The sequence below is a fragment of the Tamandua tetradactyla genome, chromosome 23 (genome assembly GCF_023851605.1).
Source record: "Tamandua tetradactyla isolate mTamTet1 chromosome 23, mTamTet1.pri, whole genome shotgun sequence".
Taxonomy (NCBI): Eukaryota; Metazoa; Chordata; class Mammalia; order Pilosa; family Myrmecophagidae; genus Tamandua; species Tamandua tetradactyla.
This window is the reverse complement of record NC_135349.1, coordinates 7,669,490-7,691,549: the sequence shown is the minus strand read 5'-3', so window position 1 is coordinate 7,691,549 and position 22,060 is coordinate 7,669,490. Positions and strand designations below refer to the sequence as shown.

Genomic DNA, 22,060 nt, shown 5'->3' with positions numbered 1-22,060 from the left:
TCACTAGCCGGAAGTAGTTAGGAAGGGAGCGCCGGAAGTGCGTCACCACGCAGCCCCTGCGGCAACTGTGGCGGCTGAGAATCCCGGAGTTCCGCAGCAGGCAGGGTAGCCGGGCATTCATTCTTTTATAGTCTAAGGAAACGCGTTCCTCAGTTGAGGTGGGAGTACGGGGAGACAACATTTAGAAGCACCTCCTCACGAAGAACTAAGGGACTGGTGAGGAGCTAGCCTCCTGGATGGAAGGTGCAGGAGATACTTTTTTAGAGAATAGCACATGGCATCTAATTGTTCACTCTGTAGCAAAGAGCCGAAACCAGGCCGAAGCCTGGCCACATTCAGGTGGCCCCAGTATTTCTGTAAAAACAAAAGGAACAAAAATTGTTGATAGAGTAAGTCATAGTCCCTGCACCAGGGTCTATAGAATTGGACCAACATGCTCTTTATCCATTTGTTGATGTAATTGGAATGCAGGCTCTTTTTTTTGGCTTTTAATCCTTTTCAATATAATGTCTTAAAAAATGAGAAAGTACCCACCTGAGTAAACAAAATAATCATATATGACCCTAATGTTAGGTTTCCTTGTCTTTTGGGGGAGTTTGGAAGGGAATGATGTGATAGATGTCCTGACTGAAAGGCAGCAAAAAACCTTTCACTCAAATATTCACATCATAAAACTATCTTAATTTTATTCTGTTAAATAGGAGCATTGAGACAAGGACATAAGACTACATATCAGCATCATTCTACTCATGTGCCAGTTTTGAAAGTATTATGTACCCTAGAAAAGCCATGTTTTAATCCTAATTCAATCTTGTGGGAACAGCTGTTTCTTTTAATCCCTATTCAGCACTGTAGGCTGGAGACTTGATTAGATTATCTCCACAAAGATGTGACACCCCCAATTGTGGGTATTAACTTTCGATTAGATGGAGATGTGACTCCACCCATTCCAGGTGGGTCTTGATTAGATTACTAGTCTTTAAGAGTGGAAACATTTTGGAGAAACGCAAGAACCGACAGAGCATACAGAAATGACAGAAGCCTCAGAACCAAGAGAGAGCAGACGGAGACGCTATGGAAAACAGTTGCTTCAGAGAACAGAGACGCAGATGTCTGGAGATGCTTGGATTCCAGCACACATTGCCATGAGATGTTAAGCAATCCAGAACCTGGAGAGAGTCAAGGGAAGCCAAGAAATGAAAGCCAGCCCCATAGGAGCAAAGTAAGGAACTCCCACATGAACAGAGGCTGAAAGCAATGCAGCGCAGGAGCAAGGGACCAGCAGATGCTAGCCACATGACGACCTAGCTGGCAGAGGTGTTCTAGACCCATTGGCCTTTTGTGAGTGAAGGTAACCTGTTGCTGATGCTTTAATTTGGACACCTTCACTTCCTCAGAACTGTAAACTGGTACCTTATTAACTTTCCCTTTATAAAAGCCATTCCAGTTCTGGTTTATTGCATTCTGGCCATTTACAAACTAACACAACTCAAAGGAAGTTTCTCGTAAGTAGATCTGTTTTAAAACGAAAGAGACTGCCTCAAGAGTTATGGGAAGAGTTTCATGCAGAAACTTGGAAATTTTTTCTCCAGTTCAACACAGTAAGCAACATACATGTGCCCACTACATGACTAGGGATGCTAAGATTCTGTAATTGTATGAGTTTTATCATTTCTTCAATTAAAACTGTTTCCCACCCAAGTGATAATAACAGTTTTATTAGTTTATAATTTTTGATGTTTGATCATATAAGAGATACTATAGTTCAGTGCTTAAGAGCTCAGTTTTTGGAGGCAAAGTAATCTAGGTTCAAATGCTAGTTCTGCCACATATTGGCTGTGTGACTTTGGGCAAGTGATTAATTCTTCTAAACATCCGTTTTTCTCAAAGGTAAGATGAGGCTGCTAACAAGAGAAACCACCTCAAAATGATGTGAGGATTAAGTGAGATGATTCACATTAAGCACTTAACATGGTATTTACAACACTGTAATGTTCTACCAACATTTAAAAAGTTAAAGGCTTTAAGAATATACTGCATACTGAAGGATAGCTCCCCAATATTACAGGCTCTCATATTCAAGCTGGTGCCTCAGCTGTCCTGTTAGGGACCATTCCACCATTTCATCGGCTAGAAGCTGCTGGATGTGTGAAATAGGATAGGACCAGTGGATCCCATGGTCACAGACCCACTCCTGTACCTCTTAGTGTAATGTGGGTGGTCTGAAGTGATATTTCATGTGATATCTGTCAGAGAATCAGACATTCTATGAACCCTTAGAGACCTCAGTGGTGTTATTCAAGGTCTTGTAGGTAGAAAAAGCAAAACCATATAAAGTATAAGTCAATTCTAGTTAGGATGAATTGCTGCACTTTCAGGATGAAAGGAGGCTGATGTCATCAACTTGCTACCAAGTGGCAGTCGGTCTTCTCACTGGATGGTACTCTCTCAGGGGCTGTGTTGGTCTTTTTTTTTTGTATGTTTTATGGTGGGGGGGTCAGATTTCATTCTTTTTCCATGTGAGTACCCTGTTATTGCACCACCATTTGTTGAATTTTTGTTTGATTTTTTGTGTGTTTGTTTTTTTGGGGAAGTATATGGGCCAGGAATCAACCTGGGTCTCCCGCATGACAGTCAAGAATTCTACCACTGAACTCCCTTGTGCCCCCCTGTGTTGGTCCTTTTTGAAAGATTACACTCCGGAATGATATTGATATACTGCATATTGATGTTTTCCAAAATATTCAGAAAGACCAGGTCCTTTTGGACTATACAATGACAAAGAGAAGAGTTAACATAACTTTGGGGGCAGCAAAGTGAATGTATCTACTGCTATTCCACCCACCATCAGTGATCTTGACTTGAGTCAAGACTGCAAGAATCCCATCCTTCCAGTCTGCATGCTAGTACCACTCATGGTACCAAGTGTCTTCAATCAGGTTCTCTAGAAGCAGAGCCTGAGACAGAGATTCATGGGATATACTGACGGAGTGCCATGTGATATATTGAGGGAGTGCACTTCAGGAAAAACATTGAGGATGGGAATTAGCTAGGAGAGAGAAAAAAGTCAAGCATGGATGCAGACTCAGGTAAAGATTAGCCTTGGCCACAAAGAGAGGGTTCTGGAGCGTAAGCCACCCGCATACTTTCCTCCCCTTGAACCAAATAAAGCAGCCTTTTGTGCCCCTTACCAATAAATCATTGGCTATGTGTGCGGTAGGATGGGTGGAGTGGTGAGGCTGTTCCTGGGTGAGGCTGTTCCCATTATATAAGGGAAACTGTCTGAAGTCTCTGGAGAAGAGGGACAGCTATGAGCACTTTGTAGCCAAAACTCAAAAAAGCTAGGAGATGGTCATGCCACTTTGGTAAAGGGGGTTTGAACAGAACCCCACAGCTTACAACACATGCATCTGACAAATATCTATTGGGCCTTTATGGTAAATGAGGCAGTCAGCAGAAGCCTGGCTTCAGCAGTGCCCAGAAACTCTCTGTCCCTCTAAAAACAGGCTCAAGTTAACTGTCTTAGACATATTTATCTTTTCCCCTCAAACTCCCAACCAGACCTTCTCACAAGGTAGAACGTAGACCATACCCCCACTCTCTTAATTACTGTTCTTTCCATTCCAGCTGCAGCTTGAACTACAATTCACTGTTCATGCGATTGTCCTATTGTGGAGTCTATCACCAGGGCAACTAGGAATCATGTACACATTGCTTCGGCCAAGGGTCTTAATTCAACTTGGTCCAATTCCTTCCACACACTTAGCTACCCTCACTCTTTTGGGTAATAGAATACAATCCAGTCCAAAGTTTTTGCTTTGTCTGTTTTCTCCTAAGCTCCTCTCCCTTCTTCTTAAGATTTGACTGACCACAGAGTTTCTCCTGAATTTAAAAATCTAACTCCTCTTTCTACTAACCTTGATGCTAATAGAATCAAAAGAAAAACATGGTAGAGTGTTTCTTGGAGAAGTTATAGATTGAATGAAGCAGCATACCATCTGGCCCCTGCACTCCAATTTTGCCAAAATTTAAATACCTTGTCAATTTCTTTTCAAAGGATTTAATACTCAAGTTGAAAACAACTGGAACATTCTAGTGACTGGGATAATCACTTCTAGAAAAGGTTCATTGCTGAGATACCAAATCAGATCTCATGCTGAAGAGTTCACCCTCTCTTTCTCTGTGCTCCTTCCTGAATAGATAAGCTGCTGTCAAGCAAGGCAGAAAATACAAGTGAAACTTATTTCTACAGCATTTACGAGGCTTTTCCCAGTCTCAATTTTCCGAGTTTCAAAGATAAATGAGTGCCATCTAAAGGTTTTCCTTCATTGACTATATTCAGAGGTTCTCTTTCATCTAGATTCTCAAGCATGAAGGTGCCAACCAAAGCATTTCTCAGTGGTGAAAGCAAACAGGCCACTATTTTTTTGTATGTGGATTCTCCAATTTCCTAAAAGGCTGAGTTCTAACTGAAGGATTTCAACACATCTGTAAGTGTGATGGTTAAAGTTGGAGAAAATGCCTGAAGTTGTTTTTACATTCATTATAGGAGTAATGGGTCTCCTTCAGGAAGGCTCCTCTAAAACTGAGTAAGAGCTGTTCCATGACAGAAACATTCATACACTTAAGGTATTTATTGGATCTGTCCTCTCATGGCTTCTCAGATGTTTAAAGAGGCTACAACTCCAACTGAAACTCATTCCACATTCTTTACAATGAAAAGGTTTCTCACCAGTATGGATTCTCTGATGTTGATTAAGATGTGACTTCAGAGTGAAGCCTCTTCCGCATTCATTACATTGATGGGATTTCGTGCTGGAATAGATTTTTTGAGGTTGTTTCAAATGGGAACAGTGGCTGTTTCCTCTACATAGATCACATTCATAGGTTTTCTCTGAAGTATGAGTTCTGTAATGCTGAATAAGATCTGAACCATAACTAAAGGCTTTTCCGCATATATCACACTTAAATGGCTGCTCTTGTAACTCAATTTTCTTATCTTCAATCACTGTTAAGTTCCAACTATATGCTTCCTCACGAATGCCATTTTTGTCATTTTTCTGGCCCACGTGGAGCACCTGATGCTCAATTAAACTAACATATTGGAAAAAGATTTCTCCACATTCATGACACTGATGGGATTTCTCTCTCGAGTGGAGTCTCAGATGGCCAGCAAGGTGTGAACGTCTCCCGAAGCCTTTCCCACATTCGTTACACTTAAAGGGTCTCTCCCCACTGTGGACACTCTGGTGCTGAACAAGATGGGACCTCACTCTAAAAGCTTTCCCACATAAATGACAGCTGTATGGTTTCTCACCAGTGTGCACTCGCTGATGTTGCGTGAGGTGCACACGCTGATTGTAGCTTTTCCCACATTCATCACACCGAAATGGCTTCTCCCCAGTGTGTATTCGCTGATGTTGAATAAGATGTGCACTCTGAATAAAGCTCTTTCCACATTCATTACATTTATGTGGTCTCTCTCCCGTGGAGGGTTTTTTGTGGGCATATGCGATTTCATTGAAATGTATCCTCTTTGAAGGGGGCTGTCCTAGTATCTCTTTCATGGGATTGCTTTGTTTTCTGTCCGGCTTGCCTTGGTGTTCACACCGTTCTCCAAAATCTTGAACTTGAGAAACATTTCTTTGAATTTTTCCTGGTATTTCAGTGTCTGCTGCTGAAAATTCTGAAATTTTCTTCTTAACATTCAATTTTACATTCTTACTTCTTTTGTCATTGCCTGAAAAAAATAAAGAGGAAATGCAAATGTAATATTTTCTTTTTCAGAAAAAATAATTGTCAGGAAAAAGAGGACAAGCAGATGAGACTATTATGTAACAGGAATCTGAAAAGTGGATCCATGTATTTATTTGATTCCAACAGGAAGTAAAGAAAAAAACCCCACAACTTTTGGGATTTACCCAGTGAAAAGAACTAGACAAATAAGAGGTTCACTGGAAGGGCAGAGTGATTGGGTTAGGCAATAATAGGGATAAGTAAAAACCTGTATCATATGCGAGGGAAAGTACAAAAACTGGAAGAATGAGAAGCAAAGAATGAGAAGGGGATATGGAGTTAGGAGAACAGATTAGGAAGGAAAAGAGAGAAATGAACCAGCAAAGAAAATATTGTCAAAAGGGTAGGCAATATGTCAACCTCTACCCTCTTCTTCACCCTTAGCCAACTCTAGCTTCAGGTTCCCTTCTATAGAACATTCTCCTTTGGGAATGTCCATCACTTTTAATATCTGATCCCCACCCAACTGCCCATCAGCTCCATGAAGACAAGAACTATCACTCTTGTGTTCACTGCCATATTCTGAGTACCCAGCACTAGAGACTCAGTAAATATGGCTGGGTGAGCAAATATAGTGTCCCTCCTTTGATCTCCCTCAAAAAAAAGGGAGGGAGATTTCTCTCTAAGCCGAACTCTGCAAGTAAAATCACTACCCTTCCCCTACATTGGGCATGACGTCCAGGGGCGTAAGTCTCCCTGGCAACACGGGATCGAAAATGCCTTCTTGACCAAAAGGGGAAAAGCAATGTAAAAAATATAAGGTATCAGTAGCTAAGAAAGTCCAAATAGAACCAAGAGGCTATTCTGGAAGCTACTGTTATACAAGCCTCAGCTAGATATTAATTGTCATGGTTTGCCAAGCCCCAACCAATATGATTCCTGTTAACCCTAAAGAATACCGGGCTTTATCTGAGATCCTACAAAAGTTGCACACATTAAGTTTACTTTTCAGAAAAGCCTTCAGATGGTTCCTAGGCCAAATAAGTCCTGAAACCCAGAGGTGTCAGTTTCTCCAAGAACATCAACCAGTTCTATCCTATATTGTCAAAATCCCTTTCCAACATGTAAAAAGTTAGAATATGCATAACCCAAATATCCCTAAAGACTGGAAAAAGGACCAAAGGAGGAGTTTTAACAGAGAAGTTAGGATTTAACAAATGAGTATAACTACAAAATCATTATATTGATATTTCTTGTTAGTCTCCAGTGTCTCAGAGCAGCTAGAAGGGAAAACCTGAAATTGTGGAACTGTAACCATACTAAAGTTTGAAATCTGTTCTATAACTAATTGTTAAAATGTATTTTGAAATGTATTGCTTTATATATATATAATTTTCACAATAAAAAATGAAAAAAGGGAGGGAGGTAGTAACTTGGAAACTAGTCATAAGAACAATTGGGAGAGGATATCAAAGAAAATATACTATGTTAAAGTAATTGCTTTCCTAGTTCAAGTATCACCAGAGGGTTTTCCCCAGTAAGGCTGTCACCAAGTAGAACAGGACAGAACTAGCTAAGGAGGTAGCTCTGTTCAACTCAGAACTTCAGAAACACCTATTCCATGATGGGAGAGGTGGCAGTGTTGTTACTCTAAATGACAGGTATCTGAGTTTGGGGACTTGAAAGGCACAATTAAGAAAAAAAAAATCTCAGGCCAGTCTGAGTTGTTGGAAGAATATTAACAAGAGCCTTAAGTTCACAGCCCAGTTTATGGTGACCCCACCGTAGTGTTTAATGCCACCTGAACAGGTAAGAAAAAAAACAGAAATAGACAAACAAGAAAATTATTTGACCCTATTCATAACCAAATTAGCAAAAATGGATACAATAAAAAACATCTTCTGCTTTGTCAATTTGTTAAGAGTTTTTTTTAAGAAGTCCTGACAAAAATTTAATACAATCAATACTCTCATATGTGGGACAATTTGCTTGTATGTATCAACAGTCATAAAAAATATTTGTATACTTTCATCCATTAATTCCACTTCTGGGACTCAAGAAAGCAATCCTAAAAAGTCATAGGCACAAAAGAACAAAAACCAGACAAGAGCAAAAGAGCAAAAATTGAGTAAACTATGATGCCTCCACACCATGGCAGGTGACATAGTAAAACTGGGGAACACTGGCAAACGTGTACGTCTAATTTTAATTGTGCCCCATGACTACAACTACATAAAAACTGGCAAATGAAAAAATACACTAAATAATAATAGATTAGATAGGGTGGGGGGATTATGGGTAATTTTTTTCTTCCTCTTTCCCTGTTTCATTGTTATTTAATTATTTTAAAATTAAAATAGTGAAGTAACTAAATTGGGGAAGAGGGGGGAAAAAAGCATGTGAGAGAGCCCAAAATCCCCATTTACTATAACAGAAAGTCAACAGACAATGTCTAAATTGGATCAGTCAAGAAACTGCATATGTTTTTAAACTGTGGAATTGCCAGAAGAAACAGTAATAGGCAAGAGCTAAAGAGGTACCTCTAGGGAAAGGGAAGTTCTGTGTGTGTGGTGGGGGGTATGGACGTCGGGTTTTGTTTTATTAATTTCACAATTAGTTAAAGCATAAATAAGAACAAAATAAGCTGTTATCTCTGCCCCTCTCTACAGCCCCCCAATATCACAACCCATCTTGTGAAATAAAACAAATTTTTGCCTCCACTTATCCCCAAATACAAACTCCTCATGCATACATCTTTGGGATTTTTCTCTGACGTGGCGTTTCAGATGTTCAATCAGGTGTGAATGCCGACCAAAGTTTTTCCCACATTCAGGACATCCGTAGGGCCTCTCTCCACTGTGCACGCTGTGATGCTGAACAAGATGGGAGCTCACCCGGAAAGCTTTTCCACACACCTGACATTTATAGGGTTTCTCACCAGTGTGGACTCGCTGATGTTGAGTGAGGTGCACACGTTGGTTATAGCTTTTCCCACATTCACCACATTTAAATGGCTTTTCGCCAGTGTGGATCCGCCGATGTTGAATAAAGTTTGAGGCTTGAAGGAAAATTTTACCACAATCGTCACATTTGTGACCTCTCTCAACATTTGTGTTTTGCTTATGGTTATTGTCTGTGATATCACCAAGATCCCTTTTCTGCGACGGGTTCTGCCTTGATTTGCCCATAGTGGGGTTGACCTGCCACCTTTCTGCCATGCCCCCAAGATCATTAACTTCTGCAAACTCTTGACTCCTTTCATTGCTTCCTGATGTCATCCAGTGTGATTCACCTGCATCAGAAATCTGCTTTACTATGAGCTCCATATTGTCATTCCTGGGTTCATAATCTGAAATAACAGAAGGAAAATTAAAAGTCAGCTTTTCCTTGCATAAGATGAAAGAACATGATTGAGGAATACATGAGGATTAAATGAAACTAATGTGCTAGGAATGCATGACTTTGTAAAGTCATCTACAAAATGACTTTACAATGCAGGGATGGGATAAAGAGTATTCAAGCAGAAAACTGAGACAGGCTTTAAAGAAGGAAAGCTGGCAAGAATGGTTCAAAGGAATGAGACTGGGAGAGCAGTCATCCTATTTCCTGAAGATGCCATCCTCTTGATATGGTTCTTATATACAGTACCTGTTAGTAACACCTGTGCAGTGTTAAAGATTCTTAATCAAATGCGATAGTGGGTGTGCTGGTTTGAAAGAATGTATGTACCCTAGAAAAGCCATGTTTTAATCCCTATCCCATCTTGTAGAGGAAGCCGTTTCTTCTAATCCCTATTCGGTACTGTGTGTTTGAAAATGTCATTAGATCATCTCCCTGGAGGTGTGACTCAATCAAGAGTGGTAGCTAAACTGGATTAAGTGGAGATGTGTTTCCACCCATTTGTGTGGGTCTTGATTAGTTTACTGGAATTCTATAAAAGAGAACAATAGAGAAAGCCAAGAGACTCTGAGAGAGCAGAACAACATAGCCACAAGAAGCACAGGGTCCACCAGACAGCGACCTTTGGAAATGAAGAAGGAAAACGCCTCCCGGGGAGCAGCATGAAACAGGAAGCCAGGAGAGAAAGCTAGCAGATGATGCCATGCTCGCCACATGCCTGCCCGGATGAGAGAGAACTGTTTCCCATTTGCCCTCTCACTTGAGAAAGAAACCCTGAACTTCATCTGCCTCCCTGAACCAAGGTATCTTTTCCTGGATGTCTTTGGGCATTTTTATAGACTTGTTTTAACTGGGACATTTTCTTGGCCTTAGAACTATAAACTAGCAACTTATTAAACTCCCCTTTTTAAAAGCCATCCCGTTTCTGGTATATTGCATTCTGGCAGATAGCAGACAAGAACAGTGGGTTATACAGCTAACCCAATCTGCACCTTCCTCTTCCTGTTTATTCGCAGTTTAGAGAAGAAAGATGGTCTTTCTAGCTTTTTCAATTCCCAAAGGATCTCAATTTCGTATGAATTAGTCTAAAGAGAAAAAAACATTCGTTTTATGCCCAGGAAAGAACCTACTGCTGTCAAGAGTTAGTCATTCAAAGTGTCAATGGCTGAGAGATGCCAAACAAGAGTTGAGAGGTTATCCTGGAGGTTATTCTTACGCATTAAGTAGATACCACCTTGTCATTCAAGATGTAATGGAGAGGCTGGAGGGAACTGTCTGAAAATGTAGAGCTGTGTTCCAGTAGCCATGTTTCTTGAGGATGACTGAATAATGACATAGCTTTCACAGTGTAACTGCATGATTGTGAAAACCTTGTGTCTGATGCTCCTTTTATCTATCATGTCAACAGACGAGCAGAACATATGGAATAAAAATAAGGAATGGGGGAACAAATGTTAAAATAAATTTAGTTTGAAATGCTAGTGATAAATGAAAGCGAGGGGTAAGGGGTATGGTACATATAATCTTTTTTTTTCTGTTATCATTTTATTTCTTTTTCGGCTATCTTTTTATTTCTTTTTCTGAATTGATGCAAATGTTCTAAGAAATGATGAATACGCAACTATGTGATGATATTGAGAATTACTGATTATATATGTAGAACGGAATGATATGTTAATGTTTTTTTTTATTCTTAATTTTTTAATTAATAAATTTAAAAAAAAGAGTTAGTCATTGATGAATACAGGCGTTTCAATGTTTGCAAACAGTTCCCTTGTACACCCCTATTAGCAACCTATATTTCACCCACAGCACTGAAGTACTGCACAGTTTATAGAGACAAATTATCAGGAGGTATCAAAAAATAGGAATATTATTATTTAAATGCTAGAGGGTCTCATAAGATTGATTTGATTAAAAGAAAAATAATTCTCAAATACTACATGATAATGGTAGTAAGAGTTAACATGTGCTTAGGTCTTATTATGTGCCAGGCACTCTGCTAAGTGCTTTACCTCTTTATGGCATTTAATACCTACAGTGACCCTTTGAAGTAGACACTATCCTTTTTGACAACATACTATCCTTTTTGACAAACTCAGACATTATAATTCTTATAGTGTGAAGACAACTTTAATCATAGTTTACCTTATAAATATTTTTACTGAACTTTCCTCTTCCTAGAAATAACTTTTAGTAGCAGAAACAGACATATAAATAAAACAAAACAACAAGAAAAAAACAATCACAAAACCAGACATTTTACATTTTTCTCTCCCCCATCTAACTAGGCAGGGAATTCCTATATCACACTTGATTTATTTTTCCTCTTTTATTCATACCTACTTAGGCTCACACAGTTTATTCTTAATAGAATTCTCTCCCATTCAATGAATCAAACAAGCGAGTGGCTTTCTTCTTCTAGGGGTGAATTTAAAAAAATCAGATTAATCCAATGCACCTCTTTAGGGCTATTAACAATTATCATTTTTCCAGGGAACTATCCAGCTTATACTAACTGGCTCATAGATGGCGATGCCTGGGCCACAGAGCAATGCAGCAGGGGGAACAAAATTCTCAATCAGGCAGATCTGATGCTTTACAAATTTATAATCTTCAACTTCACTGGTATCCATCTGGCAATTCTATTTCTGAGGTTGGCTCTTTATTTTCATTCACTTTTCTTGGCAGTTATATGAAAACACCTCCATCATAGAAGAGTGTGGACAGTATGCCACCATTTTCATACAAACTTGTGTATACACTGACTGTCTATAAATGCCATCAGGAACTGCTAACAGTCTCTATGAGGAAGGCAAGGGGCCTGAGGATCAGGGACAGGTGACCAACTCTGCATTTTATGCCCTTTTGTACTTCTGGGATATTTTTCACCACATGCATATATAACCAACGCTTTCCACTGCACTCAAGCTTCTACTCTGCCACCTAGGTGTTCTTCATGGGTGACTCTGTATCTCTTCAGGGAAAGTCAAGGCTATACAGCCAAGAACTCTGCATGTTCTACAGCCATACCTATACACTCACTGGCAGCCTTATTCTTTCATCCTCCCCTCTCACAATGGAAGATATGTCTCTTCCTACTCAAGATTCATCTTTCCCTTCCTCCTGTACCTGGGATTCTATCAGGTCTCCCTGCATTACTTATCTACTCTTCCCTGACCCAATGTTCCAAATTCACTCTCTACTTTCTCTATTAGCAATGACACTTATTTAAGCCTTTCCCATTTAAAAAAAAAATCTATCCATCCAACCCACATACTTTCTCAATGATCAGCCCTCTCTCTCTCTTCCCTTTCACAAAGTTCTTGAAAGTTTATCTGCAATAACTTTCTCAAATTCCTCTCCTATATAGTCCTTCAAAGAAATTGGATCTTGTTTCCCAGAGCTCCAACCACTCCATGGAAACCACTGTCTCCACGATTCATTCATTTTTTAAATCTTGTTTATAAATCTGATGGATATTTTTAAATTATTTACCTTCTATGATGTTAGTGGGAATCCACAGGCATGAAAATAGTGTAGCGTGGCCTTCCCAGAGAAGTTAAGGAGGCAGTAGCCACTGAACATGTTCTTAATGTAGGATAGTATACAGAAGTTGTAAAGATGTTGTAATGAGGAGATGGACAATGAGGAAAAGAAAAATCAGCAAGTGAGAATTTTAAACTGCTTGGAGAATTGTATAGAAAAGAAGTGTGCCAAAACATCTACTCTGAAGTCCATGAAACATCTGTAAAATGATTGAAAAGATAAAGCAATACTAATAGACTTAAATTAGATAAGAGTTACCTGAAATTAATTTTAAAAGAGAATGAAAAGAATACTTGCATTTAATGTGATAATATGTAACTTCTACAAATAATTCCTTGCAATAAAGGATCACCACTAAGGTCCCAATAGCTAAATGAGCAAAGGGCATGTAAAAATAAATTATAGAAAAGGAAATATAAATATCAATAGTAATAAAAATGGAAGATTTAAAAGGGCAGAGGTCAGTTATGAACCTTTTAAATAGAAACAGTGAATGAACTAACACACACAGACAATATAAATTAGTGTATTTTTCAAAAGCAATTTGGCACTTCTCAAAGAATTAGTTCAAAAGAAGCTAAAAGTCATAAGCTCCAAAATGTTTGCTACAGCACGAAGATTCTGAAAATTCCTTCAGAAAGCACAATCAATGATTAGCTTCCAGGAATAACTTAGTTGGAATAAGAGGTTCCAAACTTCATCTGGTTTTGGTAATCCAAGAGCAGTAAGAGACAGTGACAAAAAGCAACCATCCATGCTTCAGAATGAAGGAAAATTATAATTAATGCTACTAAGATAGAGGAATAACTCTAACAATAAACAGTTACTCAGCCAAGTCTGGGATGTTTTCATAAATCAGAATTATTCAATAAGAATTATCAGAGTAGAATACAATGACCACTAAAAATTTGTTTAAAAAACAAAAACCCATTTTTAAGCTCTCTCTTTTATTTTAAAATTTTTTCTCTCTTTTATTTTAAAACAATAAAAGACATGATTTGCTGGACTGCAAACAATTGTGCCCCAGGTACCATCGGGCTTTCCAGCATACCCTCATTACGATGGAATAAGGATAAAAAGGTTGCTTTATTCTTTTGCAGGAAAAAAGTCCTAACAATTAAAACATACATGTCTTTGTGATTGTGAAAACCTTGTGTCTGATGCTCCTTTTATCTAACAGTATGGACAGATGAGTAAAACATATGGATCAAAAATAAATAAATAATAGGAGGAACAAATGTTAAAAAAAAATTAGTAGATGGATACATGGGGGAAAATGTACCTATTGCAAACTATGGACTATGGTTAACAGTAATATTTTAATATTCTTTCATTAACAGTTAACGAATGTACCACACCAATACTATGAGGCAGTGGGGGTGGGGGTGGAGGGACAAAGAGTATGGGAGGAGTTGGGTTTTACTTTTTATTTTCATTTCCTTTCTGAAATAATAAAAATGTTCCAAAACTGATCATGGGGATGTCTGCACAACTATGTGATGACACTGTGAGCCACTGATTGTGTATTAAAACTGTATTAAAAACAAAAAACATACATGCCTTTTTAAGATGTGCTAGGAAAATAGCCTTTACAGGATAACAAATTAAGATGTACTAATTCATGCAGACAGATAATTCTTACCCATGGAAGTAATACTCCCATAATCCTCCTTCCTGTCATCCCTATAAAGGTTCTTCTGGGACTGGCCCAAGTGTCCCCACTCCTCCAGGATGAAGGATACAGCCACATCAGCCACATCTTCAATTTTCACCAACTTCTGAAACATGAGATCTCCACTAAGTTCTCATTCCCTATACCCAAGTACGTAGTGACGGTAAGAAGAGGGAACGCTAAGCAGAGAAATAAGGAGAGGGCCTATGCCTCAAAGGAAACAGGGAGGTATCAGATGGAAAGGAAAAAGACAAAAAGGGAATTTAGTAAAAACTCAAACCAGGTCTGGTCTCCAGTTAAAGAAACTGAGAACTCCTTATAAAGGTCCAGGATTAAGGCAGGTCACTGTCAGAGGATAGACACGGGTCCTCGCTGGGGGCTAAGGGACGCCAGCTCACCTGGGACCCAGCCGAGAGAAGTGAAGATGTCAGTTCCTGGTCTCTAAGGCTGTCTTTCAGGGGAAGGGGAGGAACTTGGAGAACAGGAAGGGCTGAAGGAGGAGAAAAAGAGGTTAAAGTAAGAAAAACTTTGGCCAGTTCTTATTGCCATCATGCCCCTCTTTTGTTCAGTAATCTACAATGGCTCCTGGCTGCATCAAGGCCACATCCTTCTGCTTGGCAAGCAAGGCTCTCTACATCCTATCCTATCCTAGTATCTCCCTCTTCCTGCCAAGGACTTCCTGCTTTGGTCAGGATAAGCTCTGCAGATGAGTCTTAGATAGCACCATACCCATACATTTACTACACTTTGCTCTGCCAAAATAAATTCTCATCTTCTCAAAGAACCAAAGCACCCCCTCTTCCCAGTAGCAGCATTCTCATTGCCAGGGCTTCTTAGGCTTTAATATGCAAATACCTGCAGATCTTGTTAGAGGGCATATTCTGACTCAGTAGGTCTGGGCATCATTCACATTTCTAACAAGCTCCCAGGTGACGTCCAGGTGTCACCATTGTGTGCCCAAGATCACACTTTGATTAGCATGATCTTAATTCACATTTTCTCCCTTCAAGGAATTACAATGATGGTCTCATAGTCAAGAAGTGTGTATTAAATCTGCTCAGTGTGTTATAGGAAGAGGGAGATTAAATAATTCATGTCTTTAAAAACTTTACTGTTTAATGGCGAGGGCAGAAATGTAAAGATGGAACTTCACAATTGAACTCCAGCAAGTTCCAACAGGAACACAGAGGAAGGAACACCACAGAGCGGAGAGGGCGAGGGGTGCATGGGGGTGGTGGGATGAGGATGTTTTCCAGGCAGAGTGACCAGCAAGTGGAATGCCTGAGGTTCTGACTTCTGGATGCTGATGACCATCTGACCCTCTGACATCACCTCCTCTAGTTCTTTATCTAAATTTGGGGCTCATCAGATCTCATTGCCTATGTATGCTTTACTTGGACAGACCTTGAACCCCGACCATTGTAGACCTTGCTATGGCTTCCTCAGTCCTGGAGATATACGTAGTTTGTTTATTTTTGGTGACTAGGAAATAACCAGCAATGACACAAAAAGGAGATGGTTAAGAGAAGGGATCTGAAACCAGGAATGGTTAAAGAGACAAAAAGGATTTGAAGAAAGGGTTGATCACAGTCTATATGTGAGCAGACACTAATTTGGTTGGGATAAAGAAACTGGCTGGTGTCTGGCTAACAGGGCAGAGAAGAGAAGAAGCACTTAGGAAAACAGAAGAAAAGAGTAGCTTGATCTGATGAGACTCTGAAAATGAGTGATTACAGAAGGACAGGATTTTGAGCTTAGGAGAAACTGGTGGCAAAGCAAAGGGAGGACAGTTCAGAATGGGTTAAAGTATAAATTTAGAGTCAAACTGCTTGGGTTAAAATCCCTGCTCTGTGACTAAGGAGACAATGATGATTAAATTCAAAACATCATCCTGGAGTGGATCAAATAATGGAGAAAAGGCTCAAAAGAACATTACTGGGACATAGGAAAGAGCTGGAATATAGACTGTTAACCTTTATATCAATAAATTCATTGAACTTGAGAACTGTAAGGTGGTTATAAGGGAACATCCTTGCTCTTAAGAAATGTACCAAGAAGTATTAAGTGATCAAGGAGCATGATATGTACAACCTACTCTCAAGTGTTTAGAAAACAGATAAATAGATAAATGGATAAATGAGTGGATGGATGGATGGATGGACAGATAGATGGATAAAATGATATGGCAAATGTGGAAAATCTGGATGGGGATATATATATATATATATGTTGACATTGTCTGTATGGGTTTTATACTAACCTTTCTAGGCCTAAGCTTCCAAATTCCTAACATGGGGATAATAACATTTCATTGGGTTACTGTGGGGATTAATCTGTTACACCAACAAGGTCTACTGGATATAAGTTTAGTTTTTGAGTTTCTTCTTTGAGCAGTTTTGGCTATTTTTTAAGGATGGCTATTTCACAACTTTTATTCTTTTAGAGGTTTTCTGAAGAATAAAATGAAAATTTATTTCATTATTTTTATAAAGTAGAACAAAACTCATTCTATCTTGTAATTTCTATATGGGTCCACTGGACCCTTTAATAATCTAAGATACATTTCAGGATCTCAGGGATCTTATTTTTCCCGTATCTTGAAATATTTTTCTATTTCATCATTACAGAACTTATTGCTAGTCAGGTTTTCATGAACTATTCCCAACTATGCCCAAAAAAGACTAAAATAATAAACAATTGAAGAATAATAGAAATATTTAGGGATTATACAATAGTGAAATAATCATCATTCTTCACTATTATTATTGCATTGCTCAAAGTACTGTATTATCCTCCAAGAAGGTATAAAGGAAGACTGCTGACAGCTGCTTTTAGCTTCCATTAAACACAGCTGAGGATTCTTCATTGCCCGCCCACATGGGCAAAGAGAAGAAAATTTGCAGAGGAAGACATTTCACTATTAGACAAATCAGGAGATGAATGCAGAGAGACAGACAGCAGCACTCTCCCTAATGATAATGGTGAAACTGAAAGTATAAGTGAAACCTTAGAAGAAGAGTCTTCAAATGATAATATCCCAGATGAATTTTCTCAAACTCAAGAATCGATGAATAAGGTATTTTTAATTTCAAAATGAAAATATGGCATTCTCTCATTCAGTGAGTCATTCAACTGGAAGGGCTTCATTATGCAATTTTTTGTGACAATATCCTGGACGTGAGACAGTATTCCTTCATCTTTTATGGTGTTTGTGCCCCAAAATGTGCTTGACACAAAGAGATTATTTGTTATAACAATGTCTAAAAAAGGTTGTTTTTCACTATATTTTGATTCTTACTTCTGTAAATTATTCATAAAATAACAAAAATACAAAAAATAAGAATGATGATTTGGACACAGATGGTAAATGGTCAGGACTATTTTTCCTGAGACACCAAAGGTTAAATGAGTTTATATAGGTAAAACACCTAGAGCAGCTCCTGACACACACTGAGCAGTGTATCAGTAACAGTGGTTGCTGCTATCATTTTTACTATCATGAAAGGAAAACTGAAAAAGGTTAGGGCGATGGGGCATGTCAAAGGAAAGCCCTGACCACTAAAAGGAGTCTAGAAGAAAGTATGGGGCAAAAGAAAGGCAATACAAGCCTTCAATCCCTTACCCACAATTCTGAAAAGCTCTAAATAACCAAAACTTTTTTGTTGTCGTTAAATTTGGCACTGAACTAATTTTATAGTAAAAGGTGACCTGACCTGATGAGAAGTTATTTAAACTTTTATTTAACCCACTACTGTAAACATGCCTTCATTTCACAGGAGAAATATAAAGGGATTGATCATAGTTTTATATTACTTTACTAAATCTAAAAAATTCTTTACCAAATCTGAAAAATTCTGGATTTTAAAATATATCTGATACCAAGGGTTTCTGATTAGAGATTGTGGACCTGTGGACATATATCATAATAAGTATGATCATCAGTTGTTTTCTTCCTTGAGGTACTTAATTCTGGTTCATAAAATTTTAAAAACTAGAAAAGAGAGAGAATAAATATTGTCAAGGTCACTGGGAAGCACTGCTTCAAATAAGATTTCACGGGGAATGGCGGATGAGCTAGAAATGAATGCAACTAGGGATTGGACAGCTTTTTTTTTTTTACATAAGCATTAAGACAAGATAATCTATGCGGTAGAAATGAAAGAATGTTGCAAAACAAGTGTGACATTTTGTAGATCTGTTAATAGCCCCTGTATCCAGAGCTGTCATAATCTGCATTATTGCTTTTGAAGAACAGCTACAGCACAGTTCTCAGCCACCCTATAAGCTGACTTCTCTTTTAACACCGCAACCTCAGCTCCAGGTCCCCAGCCCTTCCCAGCTGCAGAGAAGCTGCCCCAGCCTAAAGGCTCTTCTGCAGGCACCTCTTCCCACATGGCCATGGCCCTGGCTCTCGAGCCACACTGTTTCACAGAACCACGGGTTCTCACCATTCTCCTCCAGAAGACGAGGTTTCTGTGGCTCTTGGTCAGGCTGGGTGTCCGTAGGGAGGAGTTGGTCACTGAAGAACTCCTGCACAGTTCCAGGTGGCACCATCTTCTGAGGGAGCACATCAGGACACGCCACAATCTAACAACCACAACCACAACAAACCAATCACAGGTTACACAGAGGAGGCTATGAATGAATTTAGTAGATTTGACATTCTTCTTTCATTCATTCCTTTGTCAGATATTTAATGTGCATCTACAACGAGCTAGATGCTGATTATGCAGGAGGTTAATAAACGTGGTTATGTCTAGTTAGTGAAGACTTTCATTAGACACATCAATATACAAATAAATACATAAATACAAACAGTGTTATATGTTAGAAAGGAGAAGGTGGGGCTGTGAGACTGAACCACACGCACAACCAGCTTTAGATTGGGTGGTTAGAGAAAGCTTTTCTGTGGAAGCGTCACTTAAATAAATGCCTAAATGATGACAGGAAGCCAGTTAGGAGAAAAGTAGCAAGCAGAGTTCTGGGCAAAGAGGACAGGAGCAAAGACACTCAGGCAGGAAAAGTTTGGTGCAATTAAGGGACTTTAAGGTCAATGTGAGCAACATTTAGTGAAGGGGGAAGAGAGGTGAGAAATAAGATTGGACAAAAAGTTATAGGACTGACAAAGTCCCACCTGGTTCCCTAGTGGACCAGGTACAAGTAGAACATACCAACACTGAGAGTGAAGTTAGTCCACACCTAGAGTTCCACCAGCCTCCATCTTTCTGTTCTTAGCTGTTGCTCAACTCTAGGGTACACACAATTGCTCTGCCACAGCCATTCTCTATAGTCTGCCTATTCTGGAAGGTACTAGGCTTAGTGGCAACTGGCAGGTAATGAGAATCTGCATTAAGAAAGAGCTGCCAGGACCCCCCCTACTCCCACCTTATGTTTAAATTTTATCCCTCCCAGCATTGGTAAAAATGTGGAATAGGAGTTACATTAAGAGGCAGCTGCAAAATAGTTTTGGCACATAACACTCTGTATGAACATTTGTGTGTGTCTGTGTCCTTGTGGGAGCACTCAGAAAAAGGGTTAAGATGATTCCAAGTATGACAAAGGACACCTGGGCACCAAAGCAGCAAAAAAGCCCTTGAAGCCCACTGAGATCAGAAGAAAGAAACCCAGGGGGGATAAAAGATAAGACTTGAGAAAAGACGTGGAACAGGTAAGAGCTGCTCGGAGATAAAGCTAAGGAAAAATGTAAGGGGTACCAGAAGGCAGCCAGGGAGAAAAGCAAGCAAAGCGAGCTGTGGGAGGCACTTGGGAAAACCCTCTATATGTGCCTGAAATCCCTGACTCCCACCAGGAAATGATCTTTCTCTGCGCCCTCTGCAAAGAGGGGCTGCATTTCACAACGAGGTAAGTAAATGAGTAATAAGTGCTAGAAATCCTCAGTTAAAAAATCTCTCATTTTAAACTAAGCTTTGGAAAATTTATTTCTGTAAAACGGTACGGAAAAGTTTGTCCGTTAGTGTCCCAAATTAAGGTTAAAAAATAATTAACTGGGGACTTCTGGAGAAGATGGCAACTTAGTAAGACGCGCGGGTCTTAGTTCCTCCTCCAGAACAGCTACTAGGGGAGTAGAAACGATACAGAACAGCTCCCGGAGCCACGACAGATATCAAGAAGACAGCGTACCCCATTCTGGAACGGCTGACTGGCTGGGAGAACCCGCTCCAGTGAGATCACCGAGCGGCACGGGCTTCCCCGGGCCGGGGCGGCAGGTGGCCGGAGTCCCTCCTTCCCTCCTTCCCGGGCCAGCTGGGAGATTGGACAGGCGGTCCCCTCAAGCCGCGGCGGCTGGCGCCCCCCCCCCCCCCAAGCACAGCCCCCCGGACCAGCTGGGAGAATTGGATCGGAGATCCCAGGCCACGGAAAACGGTGACCGGGGTCCCCTTCAAACACGTGGCTTCCCGGTCTGGCTGGGAACGGTACACTCCCCCGGGCCGCGGTGGCTGGCGCCCTCCCGCCACGCTTGGCACCCCGGGTCGCCAAGGAGACTCGGACGGGCGCTCTCCCAGGCTGCAGGGGCCGGCGACCCTCCCCGCATTCAGATCCCCGGACCGGCTGGGAGATTCGGATTGGCACTCTTCCAAGCCGCTTCGGCTGGCGAACCTCCCCCATGGCAAGAGTTCTCCAAAGTTAAAGGACCCACAGCACCTTTTACTGGTGGGACCCACAGACAAATGAGTGCCACGAGCGCCACCTACTGGGCAGGATAAGAAAAACAGAACCCAGAGATTTCACAGAAAAATCTTTCAACTTGTTGGGTCCAACACCCAGGGAAATCTGACTAAATGCCCAGACGCCAGCAGAAGATAACGGATCACGCTCAGAAAATTGAAAATATGGCCCAGTCAAAGGAGCAAACCAATAGTTCAAATGAGATACAGGAGCTGAGACAACTAATGCTGAATATACAAACAGAAATGGAAAACCTCTTCAAAAACGAAATCGATAAATTGAGGGAGGACATGAAGAAGACATGGGCTGAACAAAAAGAAGAAATAGAAAAACTGAAAAAACAAATCACAGAACTCATGGAAGTAAAGGACAAAGTAGAAAAGACGGAAAAAACAATGGATACCTACAATGATAGATTTCAAGAGACAGAAGATAGAATTAGTGATTTGGAGGATGGAACATCTGAATTCCAAAAAGAAACAGAAACTATAGGGAAAAGAATGGAAAAATTTGAACAGGGGATCAGGGAACTGAAGGACAATATGAAGCGCATAAATATACGCGTTGTGGGTGTCCCAGAAGGAGAAGAGAAGGGAAAGGGAAGAGAAAAACTAATAGAAGAAATTATCACTGAAAATTTCCCAACTCTTATGAAAGACCTAAAATTACAGATCCAAGAAGTGCAGCGTACCCCAAAGAGAATAGACCCAAATAGGCGTTCTCCAAGACACTTACTAGTTAGAATGTCAGAGGTCAAAGAGAAAGAGAGGATCTTGAAAGCAGCAAGAGAAAAACAATCCATCACATACAAGGGAAACCCAATAAGACTATGTGTAGATTTCTCAGCAGAAACCATGGAAGCTACAAGACAGTGGGATGACATATTTAAATTACTAAAAGAGAAAAACTGCCAACCAAGACTTCTATATCCAGCAAAATTGTCCTTCAAAAATGAGGGAGAAATTAAAACATTCTCACACAAAAAGTCACTGAGAGAATTTGTGACCAAGAAACCAG

At 40.0% G+C, this 22,060-nt stretch overlaps 1 protein-coding gene across 14 annotated transcripts in view; it reads right to left on the bottom strand.

The window, feature by feature from the left end:
- Positions 1 to 669: 669 nt before the first annotated feature.
- ZKSCAN5 (zinc finger with KRAB and SCAN domains 5) overlaps positions 670 to 22,060 on the bottom strand; it is a 32,923-nt gene continuing 11,532 nt past the window's right edge. For 8 of the 14 annotated variants that reach the window (XM_077140669.1, XM_077140663.1, XM_077140664.1 and 5 more), the window contains 5 exons: positions 18,805 to 18,943; positions 14,755 to 14,846; positions 14,327 to 14,462; positions 8,489 to 9,085; positions 676 to 5,740 (listed from right to left, as the gene is read on the bottom strand). In XM_077140669.1, the coding sequence (XP_076996784.1) occupies positions 4,617 to 5,740; positions 8,489 to 9,085; positions 14,327 to 14,462; positions 14,755 to 14,846; positions 18,805 to 18,943 (2,088 nt within the window). In that variant the 3' untranslated portion in view covers positions 676 to 4,616. Of the gene's footprint in view, positions 5,741 to 8,488; positions 9,086 to 10,369; positions 10,481 to 14,326; positions 14,463 to 14,754; positions 14,847 to 18,804; positions 18,944 to 22,060 lie in introns of those variants that run through there. The other 6 variants (XM_077140670.1, XM_077140672.1, XM_077140674.1 and 3 more) reach the window with 6 other exon arrangements.